Source organism: Glandiceps talaboti, chromosome 15, assembly GCF_964340395.1.
Source record: "Glandiceps talaboti chromosome 15, keGlaTala1.1, whole genome shotgun sequence".
Taxonomy (NCBI): Eukaryota; Metazoa; Hemichordata; class Enteropneusta; family Spengelidae; genus Glandiceps; species Glandiceps talaboti.
The window spans coordinates 4339544-4353107 of record NC_135563.1 but is presented as its reverse complement, the minus strand read 5'-3'; the positions used below and the strand labels follow the sequence as shown (position 1 = coordinate 4353107).

General features: G+C 34.9%; 2 protein-coding genes across 2 annotated transcripts in view; one reads left to right on the top strand and one right to left on the bottom strand.

Annotated features, from left to right (window-relative positions):
- Nucleotides 1-3053: 3053 nt before the first annotated feature.
- Nucleotides 3054-11678, bottom strand: LOC144446676 (nucleotide exchange factor SIL1-like). The gene is made up of 7 exons (XM_078136495.1): nucleotides 11182-11678; nucleotides 10186-10418; nucleotides 8694-8885; nucleotides 7335-7456; nucleotides 5790-6057; nucleotides 4241-4305; nucleotides 3054-3881 (listed from the first exon to the last, which is right to left on the bottom strand). The coding sequence occupies exons 1-7, from the start codon at nucleotides 11453-11455 to the stop codon at nucleotides 3578-3580; spliced, it is 1458 nt and encodes a 485-aa protein (XP_077992621.1). The 5' UTR covers nucleotides 11456-11678; the 3' UTR covers nucleotides 3054-3577.
- A 296-nt stretch (nucleotides 11679-11974) lies between these two features.
- LOC144446850 (uncharacterized) overlaps nucleotides 11975-13564 on the top strand; it is a 30225-nt gene continuing 28635 nt past the window's right edge. Inside the window, exons 1-2 of the mRNA XM_078136691.1 lie at nucleotides 11975-12085; nucleotides 12540-12634. Coding sequence (XP_077992817.1) covers nucleotides 12061-12085; nucleotides 12540-12634 — 120 coding nt within the window. The 5' untranslated portion in view covers nucleotides 11975-12060. The remainder of the gene's footprint in view (nucleotides 12086-12539; nucleotides 12635-13564) is intronic.

The following is a 13564-nucleotide window of genomic DNA, read 5'->3' as shown; positions in this document are numbered from 1 at the left end:
ATGTTTTCTGGTTGTGAGAGTACAACGAAAGTGACTATCTAATTAATTGTGACCCGCGCATAATGAATTAACCTTGAAAATTACGGTAAACGATGCCGCCCAGGGGGCAAAGGTTGTCAACATACCTTTTCTGAAAGCTCCGAATGTAATCTTCATGAAAATATCAGTTAGACTTTTCAAAAGAGTAGCATTAAGTTTTTAAAAAACAGTTACCGTGGCAACGACCTTTGAATTTTGCCAGGTCAGTTTCTATTATGAATCTCAATGCCTTTAGAAAGCTATTCGCATGATGTAAATGTGTAAACATATACTTTCAACATAGATCTATGTGACCTTGGTAATTGATGGTCAAGGTCAAATGAAACGTAATACATAAATGACAAAAATGGGAATATATGATATGGTGTTGTGAAAAAGTCAAAAGGCAGCAGTAGTATACTTTTTTGAAATTTTCTTTTGATATATATAAAGAAAGGTATGTTAAAATTTAAGTTGGTCTATTTTTCGATGAATTAGATATGTATATATATATATATATATATATATATATATATATATATATATATATATACACACATCATTGAATTTGCATGCAAATTATAAAGACAATGTCAATTCTTATGTGAACATTTAGAATGTGAACTTAGCAAACGTTTGTGATAGATAGATAGATAGATATATAAATTAATTAGATTACAATGGCAACTGTTTTTTAATACTGTAATATATCCATTTTCACATTTTTCACTAACATGAAATTTATATCTCAGCAATAAAACATGATTGATTACCTATATCTCACTATATGTAAGACAACCATTGACAAAATGTCACAGTCTGATTGCTTTGTTTGTTTTTAAAGTTTGCTTTGTTAGTTTAAATCAGTGCCTCTACTGCTAATAGCAAAAACCAAATGTAAAGAAATATAAATTCTGCTCACAAAATTTACAAAGCAAGCCAAAGCCAGTGTTTTAGACATCAGAATGGAATGAATGATAATCCATATATCCACTTGTATATCTACTTGCCCAACCAACCCGGATATCATTTCAATATGAAAGACCATTTGATTGTTGCCATGGGCGTGGCCTTGTTGCTAGGTAGACATGTATTCACTTTTTTGATACATATCCACTTGCCCAACTAACCCTGTTATCTTTGCAATATAAAAGACAGTTTGGCAGTTCTTATTGGCGTGGTCATGTTGCTAGGCAAACACAGGAACACTTTTTAAATGTTTATCATACAATACCTATCAGTTTTTATCTTTGGCAGACTTTGCAATACACACCATCATTTGATTGTTGCTATGGGTGTGGTCTTGTTGCTAGGCAAATTTCCATACATTGTTTTGAATGTTTATTCATTTGCCCACCCAACAATGTTATCTTTGCAAAATATACTGGCATTGGGCTGTTGCTAAAGGCATGGTCATAGTTTCTAGGGCCAGTTGTGTCAAAATGATTTGAAGAACACTAGTATCTTCAGAATAACACTTTGAGAAAGAGTTCAGCCATATATACCAGGTAATTGTCATGATATAAGTTTCTAACCAAAATTGAGATTTTTAGACCTAATTTGCATATCACTTATTGGATCATTAAGTCATGAATATTTCTTCATCTACATGTCCCCAGATGCACTCTCATTAAATTTCAGCCAAATTTGCCTAGTAAAGTTGGAATAAATATTTTTTACCTAAAACTCACTTTATATGTAGTTTGCATGTCACTCACGGGATCCTGAAGTCCCTTCATCTACACATCCCAAGTCAAAATTTCAGGCCAATCTGCCCAAGAGTTTTTGAGTTTAAGTTTTCTACCAAAAATCACATTTTCGACCCAAACTGCACATCACCGATGTGACCATTTTCATTTGAACAATTTTCACCTACACACCCTAAGTAATGTTTCCATCGAATACCAAGGCAATCCGTCTAGTGTTTTTTTTTACTTTAAGTTGTTTACACACACACACACACACACACACACACACACGCACACTTCACCATGCCTAGTGATTAGCTAACAACTAAACAGCAAAGGTTACAATACAATTTATAAAGTTTTAATACTTAAGTCATTTACAGTTTTTAAAAATCTTGTTTGTTCTGTCAATGAGTTTCCTGAGCCTTATCCTACACATTTTGAGCTATATCTCACAACTTATCAATAATAAAAAAGACTACATTGTTACAAATACACAAATGTATGACCTGGGACAAATCATTACAAAAAAGAATGTCATTAGAAACACCAGCAAAATTACAAGAAATATTGCTAGATGAAGTAAATTACTTGCAAGCCTTGATTTACTTTGTGAGTGAAAGGGCCACTTTTATTGGCTAGAAACCATGTGATGTCTGCTATCTGTATTGTTCATCATGAGAAACATAAAGTGTAGTCGTCAATGCTTTCCAATCAGGGAAACATGAAGTGCGCCCTCTAGTGTCCAACAGAGCTTTTAACTGCCAGTATATGTATATCTGTTAACATAAGGTGGTAGATGCCACTTCACGAAATAAATGTTTTATCTTAAACTTTTCATTCTGGAGAGTAATTTCATAATTTCACATCACATCATTTTTCCTTGGTTGCCAGGAAACACCAACTTGAAACTGTTTTTCACCTCTACTATGATGTCAGTGGAATAGCATTGCATCATGGGTCTAAACAAACCATAATATCTATTAGATGCACACTGAATATTCATGACTATTTATCTAAAGGAAATAAGCTCTTAATTAGGAGTCAACACACTTATCCTATGTACTCATTATCCATACATATCAATTAATTTAGGACTGTTCAAAATTTATAAAAAAGACACCAACATTACTGTGTTGACGACTGATTTAAGGGAAAGGATACCTTGCAAATTAGTTTCATTGAAGTCACTTTAACTTTGCAGTATGAAACTATCATCAATCTGAACTTAGGCAGAAGTGACATTGGAGCTTTGCTACAGAACTTCCATTCAACATATATTATCAACTGCTTGTATTGTTGTACAACAACAACAACAACAACAACAACAACAACAACAACAACAATAACAATAACAACAGGAATAGTTGACACTATGTTTTAATGGAAATTGCCAAGCAATGCCTGTAGTAGGTCACTTTAAACTAAGTTCTGATCAATGCCAGCTCTATACTGATAAGTGAAAGTGAATGAAACCAACGCATTTTATCATGTTTAACATCAGAAGTTTTATTACACATAGTGAATTCACAATGTACAGTTTCCCTGTCATGGAGAACATAGGGTGAGTTAATACATCTTTGATAGCAATATTTTCAACCATCATTTGTTATCGCTAGAACTCAAACTGAGTATTCAGGAATACAAACAAATTCAATGACTAATACTATACCAACAATAGTACAGAAGATAGTTGTAATGTTATAGAAGTAATGCATCATATTATACTAGTCTAAGACTTAGTAAAATCATAGACTGATGTAAGCATTGAAGTAAAAAAGCTGACACACTCAGGTTGTATTCCTAACTTCCTGAGATATTTCTATTGGCACTGCAAAATTCAAATTTAGAAACTGACATTAATACAAGGGTTAAAGTTCTGTGTGTCTAGTATGCAAACTATCAAGGATTTCACCAATTAGATTTTTGAGTCCAGTGAAATACAAATCACCATCATTTTCTTGAGCTTCTTCTAAAGCGAAATCTTCATATTCTTTATGAAGTGAATGTAATGTGTCTTCTAAAGATAACTGTTTATAATACTCTGTACATGGATCCAGCATGATCTTCATAGCATGGAGAACTTTCTCCCTGTGGTCATGTTCAGGAACCAATAAAAGTGTTGGTATAAGTTGACACCAGCCCTGCTCTATCATGGCTGGTAGGAGAGGGATCCTGTCATGAAAGTACAAAATGTGTAATGTTTCTCAATGAAGTGTGCCCTCTAGTGATGATAACTTTTGACTGCAAGTTTTCAAAACACCATCCTTGTCAAATTTCGCACCAGCACCCACATAGTTTTACAGTTTAACTTTTACATCAAAAATAACATATTTATGGTGTAATCATTTCGATTTCAATCCTATTAAACATCCAAACTGACATCCCAACAAATACCAAAACAATTAGCCAGGTGGTTTTTACAATAAGTTGTTCACACACACACACACACACACACACACACACACACACACACACACACACACACACACACACACACACACACACACACCTAATAAAGTATATGTACTTACATATGATACTGTCTTTGTCTTTCTTTAGTAACATCATCTGTTATGTCTGTATTCTCAAAGGTTTTCTATGAAAAAATGTCAGACAACATTAGTTCTTAGATTTATGATTTGATGATACCATATAATAACATACATGGTATAGAATACATTATAATGTGTTTATCATATCAATTGATTTTTATGTCCATTAGGGAAGCCTTAGTTAATTCTGCATTTCTCATAACTCAACCAACCCTACCCCTGGTATATCTCTTCAATCTGGTGGAATAATTTTAAAAATTGATGCCCTCTATGTCAGAATTTGAAACTAATCACAATGTCACTGATGGTAAGATGGCAGCCACGCGCATGCATCTTAGCAAAACTTATCGTTTATTGCTGAAATATGGGAACTCTAATAAAACAGATTCAAAGTTTCCTTCTGACTTTAATTGTCATTTCTAAGTCATTCAGACTGTTAAAATACAGGGGGTATGGTTATCAGTTAAATGTATCACTAACATGTACACATACTTTTATTCACTTTTTAACAAAATTATAACGTTAGGATGAGAAACTAGAAATAACTAAGGCTGCACAATCAAAACTAGTTAGCATTTAAACTAACTACATTTACATATCTCAGGTCAATAAATCACTTTGTATCAGTGTTTTAATAGAAGCAAGTTTGATACATGATAAGGAAAACTGACAACTTCAAAGTTAGACTTTTACCCTGAAGTCAGTCTTGTCTCTGTATACTGATATTTGACTGAACTTGTCTTACTGCTTAACCCAGTCTGATTAAAATCTGATGTAGTGTACATGGCGTGATTTCTTTTTGGTTGTTTATTGTCGTTTGTTCTTTTGAGCACTCGTTACATACTTCTGACACATTACCAAATTCCCAAACCACACGAGCGCACTGAGTGAATTCACTCAACAAATGAGAACGCATACTATGCTGAAACATATGAATGCAGTACTTCAGAGCGCTCTGTTCAAAAAGAGCATGAGCACAGAGCGCAGAAAACCATGTTGTTGTTATTGTTTGGTGGTTCGCTTTCTTTCAATTTTGAACGTTGAGTGTACTATATTGTAAGACGGATTCTGGTTGGCTACTTGTAAGTATGAGATTGGGTTTGGGAAAACCTATGGTATTGTGTCAGATTTATGTAACGGGTGTTCACAAACAAACAAACGACAGCAAATGTAACAGCCAAAAAGGAAATTGTGGCGTGTACACTACATCGGTTTTTAATCCAATTGTGCTTAACCCTGCCATAATTTAAATATGCTTCCTGAAAAGATATAAACCCTTTTCATGTAAATAAATCTGCTATTGCATCCTTAGACTATTGTTTCTTGTTTTTATCCTTTTGTCTCTTCTTTCTGTGTATTATGTAGTATTTTCATAAGTTACTAAAATACATATCCAAAAAACAGCAACTTTTTTTTTTAATAACAAAGATTGATAATGAATCCAAACATGAATAAAATACCCAATGTCTGTAGGATAACAGGGAGTTTTGAAATACTAAACATGGAATATACATGCATGGTTTCTCACCTGTTCAACAAGTAAATCATGAAGTAATGTGGTAGCTTTTACTTTCAAAGGTAAAACATTTGAATCGGTTTCTCTGAATAGTGATGATAATGAACTTAGTCCTCCAAGCTCCAAAAATCTCTTCTGTGCAAACGGGAACTGTCTAATGAGTGAGGATATCGCATATAGGACTTTCTTTTTGACGACTATAGGTTGATTGCCAGACATTAAACGTAGTAACAGTTGTATGGCACCTCTTTCTACAGCTTCTACTTGAACAGTTGGATTGCTATAAATGAACATACAGAGTTGTTATTGCTTTTACAAAACATTGCAATCCATGCTGATGAAGTTTCAACTTTTTTAGCACCAAAAAAAATACTTCGCACCCCCCCACCCCCACCCCCACCCCCTGTACACACTTTTTGACAATACCACATAAATACCACTTTATGTGCAGTCATACCACTCTTGGCACTATTGATTGCTACTGTACTACGGTAAGTCGGTAGCAGTGTGGTTATCTTGTGTGCTTCTCACAAGTCTTGGGTCAGTCCCACCCAGCATCAGATTAAGACTTAACTAAATCTATATGTAAGAAGGGTGACCGTGATGTTCATTTTCACCCTTCCAAACAGCACAGAATTTCCTCAAGTACTTTGGTTTCCTATTGCTTTAACACTAGGGTAGTATAGGGCACTGTACATTTGGTGAAGATATCTCAATTCCCAAATTTGATTTTGGGTCAAAAATGTGCATTATTCAATAAGAATTACTTGTGTTTACATAGTGAACGGAAGAGTTGTATGTATGGAGTTACAGGAACACTCATAATTTCAGAGAATCATGTTAAAGAATCATTTTCAGAGAAGCTAAGTGGTATTGGTTGACAACCATTATATATCCTACTATTATATGTAAAGACATTGTTTTATGATAGTCAGAAAGATACAATGTTAGCACCATGCTATTGGCTATCACTAACAAAGTGAAAGGTGTTGGCTGAAGTGTGAGGGCGCCCTACACAGTGTACCTTACAGCCTTAGCTATGTTTAGCACCGACTCACACAATTTATACAAACTTCATAATTGTAGAGTCTGGAAGAGGTTTTATGCAAATGTTGCTCCTATTACCATCAACGTTGGTGGAAAAGTCAAGTTTATCACATTTTTCACGACATACACATTTTGTATACCACAGAGCACATAGAGCGAGTTACTTACAAGATGAGTAGATACATATCACATCTTTGAATTTATACCCGAGACACACAAGCCAGGTTGAATGGGTTCAGACAAAAAAATATGGGTGTTTATACCCTGACCGTTCTAAGTCATGACAACTCATGTCAACGTAATTGCTTTGAATTTGCAGTCCTGAAAATATGAGTCCAAATATTCTAAATTATCATTACTTCCCTGACATTTATCCTTTTATATCCTTCCCAAATGTTTTTCTCTGTCCAGTCGGAAAAGACTTGTGACCTAGCAAGGCCCCTTAGGTTACTCCTATTTCCCTTGGCTGAATGAAGAGAATATTGAATACCATATCTAAATACAAGTTACCTTTGTACAGCTGATCCAAGGACAAATGCTGATTCCTGGCGTATGACATCTACTGTGTCATTGAGTCCTTTAATTATCAGATCTAAACCACCAAGTGAAACCAAATCACGGGCATTGTCAATCTGAAAGATCAAATTAACACAAGTACAGCAAATTCTAACAATTTCAATTATAATGCATTTGATAGTTGGCTTTATATGTTCTGACCATACTGATGTACTATATGCTTTATCAGGGTCCTGGGACATAGAAACACAAAACAGTATATATATTTGACACCTACAACCAAACACAGGCACATGTACATTATACACATCATAGTTTCCATAAGTATTCAAATTAACTTAATTATATTAGGTGCAGCCAATGAAGGTGTTTGTGCAAAAAGCTGTTCATACATGATTTTTCAGTGGGAGGGAATTTTTTTGTACTGGTCAGTGGGAGGGGAAAACATCTGGTATTTCAGTGGCAATATTTGGATATCAGCTAGTAGGTAAGGGGACAAGGGAAAGGTATTTGCAATGAGTGTTATTAAATTTATATCAGTGGAATTTGATATAAAAATATAATAACCTGAGTGGTTTGTTGATGTCTTTTATGACATATCGCAACTATCAATATCTTTTTGGAAGAGAAGATGAAACTGAAAGATCGGGTGGCAAGGGGCAGTGAGGAGTATGCTGATATAGGAGAATGGGGAAACAGATACATATTTCTGGGTAGATTGCATGTGGATCAAGAAGGAGGGCAAATCGTGAAGTGTTCAATTGGCACATTACAACAGTTTTCACTTTCACATTTAATTGATGATACATGTTTAACTAAAAATTGCATCAACACAGTTTATTAAAGTGGCACAAACTGAGTTTATAAAATTTTTACTCAAGTGAAAATACTTACACAAAATCTCAGTTTAACTCTACTAGTACACGTACATTGTATACTGTTGATGTCAATGCATACATTCTATAACATTACAATTGTCATCTTAACATTTGTTAGTCCAGTCGATTGCATAGCAGGGGATTTCTGCGACATTTTTAAAATAAAAATTATGTCATCTGCCCATGTATAGAAGATATTTTGATACCAGGTTTGTGTTCAGTCAGTTGTAAGTGATGGTTGCATATACTTTGCAGTATGTATAACACTAAAAGTGCCTTTTAAAGATGCAGCAATATTTGACTCCAAAATGTATCAACTCAGTTTGTGCTCCTTTAACTGTTTTGGTGGGTTTTTAAAAAAAAATGAATTCAGAGTATTTCTTCATTCTCTGCACCTGTTATATATGGTGCTACAAGAATTGCCTACAAAGAGTACTGAACATAAAGAGAGAAGACAAGAAATTATACTACAAACCTGGTGAGCATAATATTCTAAGTCCTGTAAAGCAGTTTGTCTGTCTTCAATTGTAGCTCCATCATTTTTATATTTATCCAATAACTTAACAATGATTTCAGCATCGGTTTCAATGTTAATATTCATATCTTCAAAGTCTTTCTTCAAATCATCATATGAACGGAATTGTTTTTTGATCTCCTCTTCATGGCCCTGTTACAACACAGAATAAATCAAAATGGATTCCGCTTGTTATTGGTACACATGATGATGCTATCAGTTTCATATGGCTACAACAGAGCTAAGTCTGCCCCACAATACCATTAAAATCATGAAACCTTTAACAAAAATCTTACTAACACTGCCACATTTTATCATTTTGCATGCAACAAAAATGCTCTGTTAATCAGCATTTTGTTGAGCCACACAATACAATGTAACACTGTTAATCAGCTTTTTGTTGCGCCAGACTATACAATGTATTATTACATATATACCAGAGATTACTTACACTAGTGCATGCACACATACTAGTGGTATTTGCATTGCAGTGCAATACTGGAAATGTTATTGCATACATGTATGCAAATGATATGCAAATGAGGATCCGATCTTTCGTTGAACACAAAAGTGTGTGATCACACAGTGTAATTTTTACAGAAATTTGCTGTTGCCGATAAACATATTTAATAATAACAGGCTGTAGAGGACACTGCAAGCACTCACTGCAATTACCCCAAGTATGCCACACTTGCACTAGTGCATCATGGGGGTTCGGTCATATCACTGTTTAGTAAGATTTTCATCAAACTAGATGACATTTTGTTGTAGTTCTGTTGATTTTAATTGTAAGTGAAATTAGATCCTACTTTGTGGTTTTTAATTAACAGAAAACTAAAACATTTTGATGTCAAGGTATCTGTTTTTCAACTGGTTTTGAATCTTACTTAAAGTGGCACACTGTAACAGTCATTGGTGTTTTTTACTTCATCAGTTTACAAACTACATAAACAACAATTCAACTGATCTAGTATAATGTCAATGTCAATGGCATTAGAGATTGTTTTCTGGCAAGTTTAGACCACTAGATGGCTTGTTTTACTCGACAGTTTAATTCTTTGTGTGTGTATTCAAATTATATCAAACTGTGTTCATAATTCTAACTTCACTTTGAAATAGTATAGTACATAGTAGCTCACCAAATCGACACCATGGCTTCATCGGTGTTTCTGATCAGTTTGGTGAGCTACTAGTATTCCTTGGTGCAAACTGAAATTAAATCAAGGCACAACCACTTTGGTATAAAATTGAGGGTGCCTTTAGTGTACCTCTTTCCTGCTTCTATTTGTACGGGTGAAGTAGTCTCTTACGATTTATAAACACAGACCGAACATTTGCACAGATGAGCTTTCACCATTCTATATCAACCTGTTTACCTATTATGCCTAAGTACCAGTGTGACTTGCATCAAAACGAAGTGATGTCTAAAAAGTAGAACAGTGTTACACCATACCTCAATTTCATGCTTAACATCATCTTGTTTTGCTTTGAAAAGTTTCAAGGCATCTTTCAGTTCTTCCTTGCTGAATGACTTCTTGTCAGTGTTCACCACTCCCATCCTTTCCCCTTCTTTCCAATATTTCATTCCATCATCATTCTCCTTATCCTCTTCATCCATTAATTTGGCTTCCTTCAGTCCAGTTTCTAGATTAATCCTGACATGTAAACCAGCTGGTATAGCTTGTCCTAAAACACAAAAGTGTTCAACTATTATACAGTAATCATGTTCATGCAGTGTCAATCATCAGACATATTTGGAGAGCCACATTCAACCAAGAAACATAAACTTGAACTGAGAAATAAGTATAATCTCTGGTCAATAATACTGTAAATTTAAATTATGATGGGTAGGCACAAAGAAATCTATACTATAAACAGTAAGCATGAAATTCAAATGACCTATCTCAAGATTTACTGTAAAGATCTAGTTGTACTTCTCACCCATTGTGGTTTATTACTGACACTAAAAATAAATTGGACAGATGGTGCTTTAAGCAATATCTAATTTCTGTTGATGTTACTAGGTTGAATGTGGCCATTTGATCATTGAAGCTCAGGAATGCAATTATCATTTCTGCTATTAATATATACACTGTCATATTTCAGTAAGTGAGTTTTTATCCTTGATAACTTTATAGTTGAAGAGATTAAACTTCGTGTAATCATTTCATTGGTCGATATCAGTTGAACCAGAGTAAGGTCTACACAGGTTGAACAAGAATGGAGAATAGACCTACTTTACAATAGATAAACATTTTTATTCAAGCTAGGGAGTTCGGTTATGGACAGGCAATACCTCGCACAAAGATTTGTACGTTGTGTCTCCTTCAATAGGTGAACGTTGTTATTACACGTGTCCAAGTCATTTTAGCTTCTGGTCTACATCTAGTATCTGACATTTATTTGAGATTGACTTGAAGTGCAAAAATAATGATCACTTGTTCTTTACCTGGTTTAATTGTCTGCCAATCCTTCGTTGGGTAGAATACTTCTAGTTCTTCATCCTCGCCATCGGCCAGAGTAACGTACCCATCCCCCTCTTCGTCATCATCAGTTTCAACTGCTACGACGGCAGTCTGTTTCGCACGCCACTTGTCAATTTCTTCGTCATCGAGTTTTTTCTGCTGGCCCGCCAAATTTGCTTCGTGGCTTATAACTTTCGTGATGCCATAGATAATACAGAATATGGATAGAAATACCCAAAGGCATTGTCGTGCGTTCATGATTCTACGGTATTTGAGTTAAAATTCAAAACAGCTTTCATAAATCGAAACTTGACGAAAGGTTGAAAATTGATTGGAATATTCAAGTTGTACACGTCGGACCTGACACAAAATGCACACTTTCAAAATTTCTTGTCGTAGTTTTGACTAGACGAAACGATCTTCTCCCCTCTCTGAAATGAACTGCGTTCTATTTAAAGAAATAACAGCATAAATGGTTAGATATGAGCTGTAACTACCACGAAAGGACACGTCAACCTTCCGCGCTACGGCTTTGTTATGATGACCTCCCTTGACCCCTGACCTTTCACATCCGCACCAATCACAGAAATTATTTCAGATAGTAAATTACAATTTTGTGAAAGTTATGCAAGGTTATTTCAAGATGAAATAGAGCTAGAAATAAATAGGATTCAAGAAATATACTTCGAAGATTAGAGACAAAAAATCGACTGCAGAAGTCGCAAGCTAAGATTGGTGCTGCGATTTCACAACCATTATGCGCATGCTCAGTGGCCCAACTGCTTCAAAACACGTGTAGGGGAGCTGTACTAATTCAGAAGACGTAAATTTTAGAAGTAACTAGAAACTAGTTTTCAGACAGAATGGAAGCAAATGAATATTTTTGGGGTGAGTAGTGAATGGGCAATATCCCAAACAGTTTAGTAGTATAGTTGTTGATCTCATTTAAGTCGAGACGTCGTATAAAATGCTGTTCTGGCCTGTTAACCGTTAACCGTTAGTTTTAAAGCATACAGCACCACGTGTGAATCAATTAGTAGTACTGATTGTTCTGTAAAGCGATGTATCATTAAGTTTCCTCACCTTTCTTCATTATTTAATATTCTCTAAAATCACTGAATTGGTGTGAAATCGGACGGCTCTTCATTACAATCACCCTATTAACACAGCCAATTGAGTCATTTACATGAATACAATCTTAAACAACCAACCTAACATTAACAAGCACAGTGTCGAGTAACATGAGTAAAGCATACAAAAATAAGGTGCAGAAATCGTGAATACAACCCTTTGAAATTGATGAGTATAGTAATCAGAAGGTTTTGATATTTTTTACCTACAGGTGCTGAACTTCGCGAGGGTAAGACCATAGTAAAATGGTCTCCAGAAAGTGAATCTGCTGATGATGATCTTCGGCAGTTGTTGGAGGTTCAACAGGTAAATTATTAGTCCTGCTGGCAGACGGATTATGGAACTTGCTTCTGGCATTGTGACTAAACAGATGAAAGAAGAAAAGGGACAGTGTCAGAATTGAGTCCCAATTTAATCTATCTGCAAACAGGACTAGTAGTAGGAGTACACTATTATCTGCCTTGCATCAGCTGATCGTACAGCATCATATGCTGCTTACAGGACTGTAGTTCTACTGATCAATTCTGACCATTGTCACTTGGCAATCAGAATCAAAGTTCAGAAGTACAGTCAAGCAAGTGAGGCTATAAATTGTAACTTAGAACAGAATTTAACCTTACTGCTTAGCAAGGGAATTAAATCTTATCACACTAGTTTAGTAGACAGAACTAATGTGGTAGACCTATCATTAATGTGTAATCAGGTACTATATAGGTAATACAATATTAAACCAAGGGTAAATACTACTTTGGCAACTAAGGTTTTGGTTTGCGAAGATCTACTCAAATGAAAGCTAAATGTTGTTCATTGTAGTAGATTATACAAGTGAGTATTAGCAGGGCCTCTATTGCTCAGATATATACTCACCCTGTAATCAAGATAGTGTAAACATTGGAAATTCTCAAAAATGTACACTGCAAGACCACTGAAGTCATTGGAAATGTCACCCTACTGTGAGTACAATTAAACCAGTGTCTATTCAATACCATATATCAATATGTCACAACTATAGTGTAAACCAAGATTTCAGGTTGCCAGAGTAGTATTCAGAAAAGTAGATTATTAGTTAACTAGAGTCAAATTGTATTTAACTTTCAAGCTACTTAGGGTTATTTGGCCAAGGACAGGTTAAAGATAAAGAATGGATAATGGATTATTTAGAACCTAAAACTTTTGCAGTGGTGTGTTACATATCTTTGATTTACATGTGTGTTATGATGTTTACAAACAATTAAG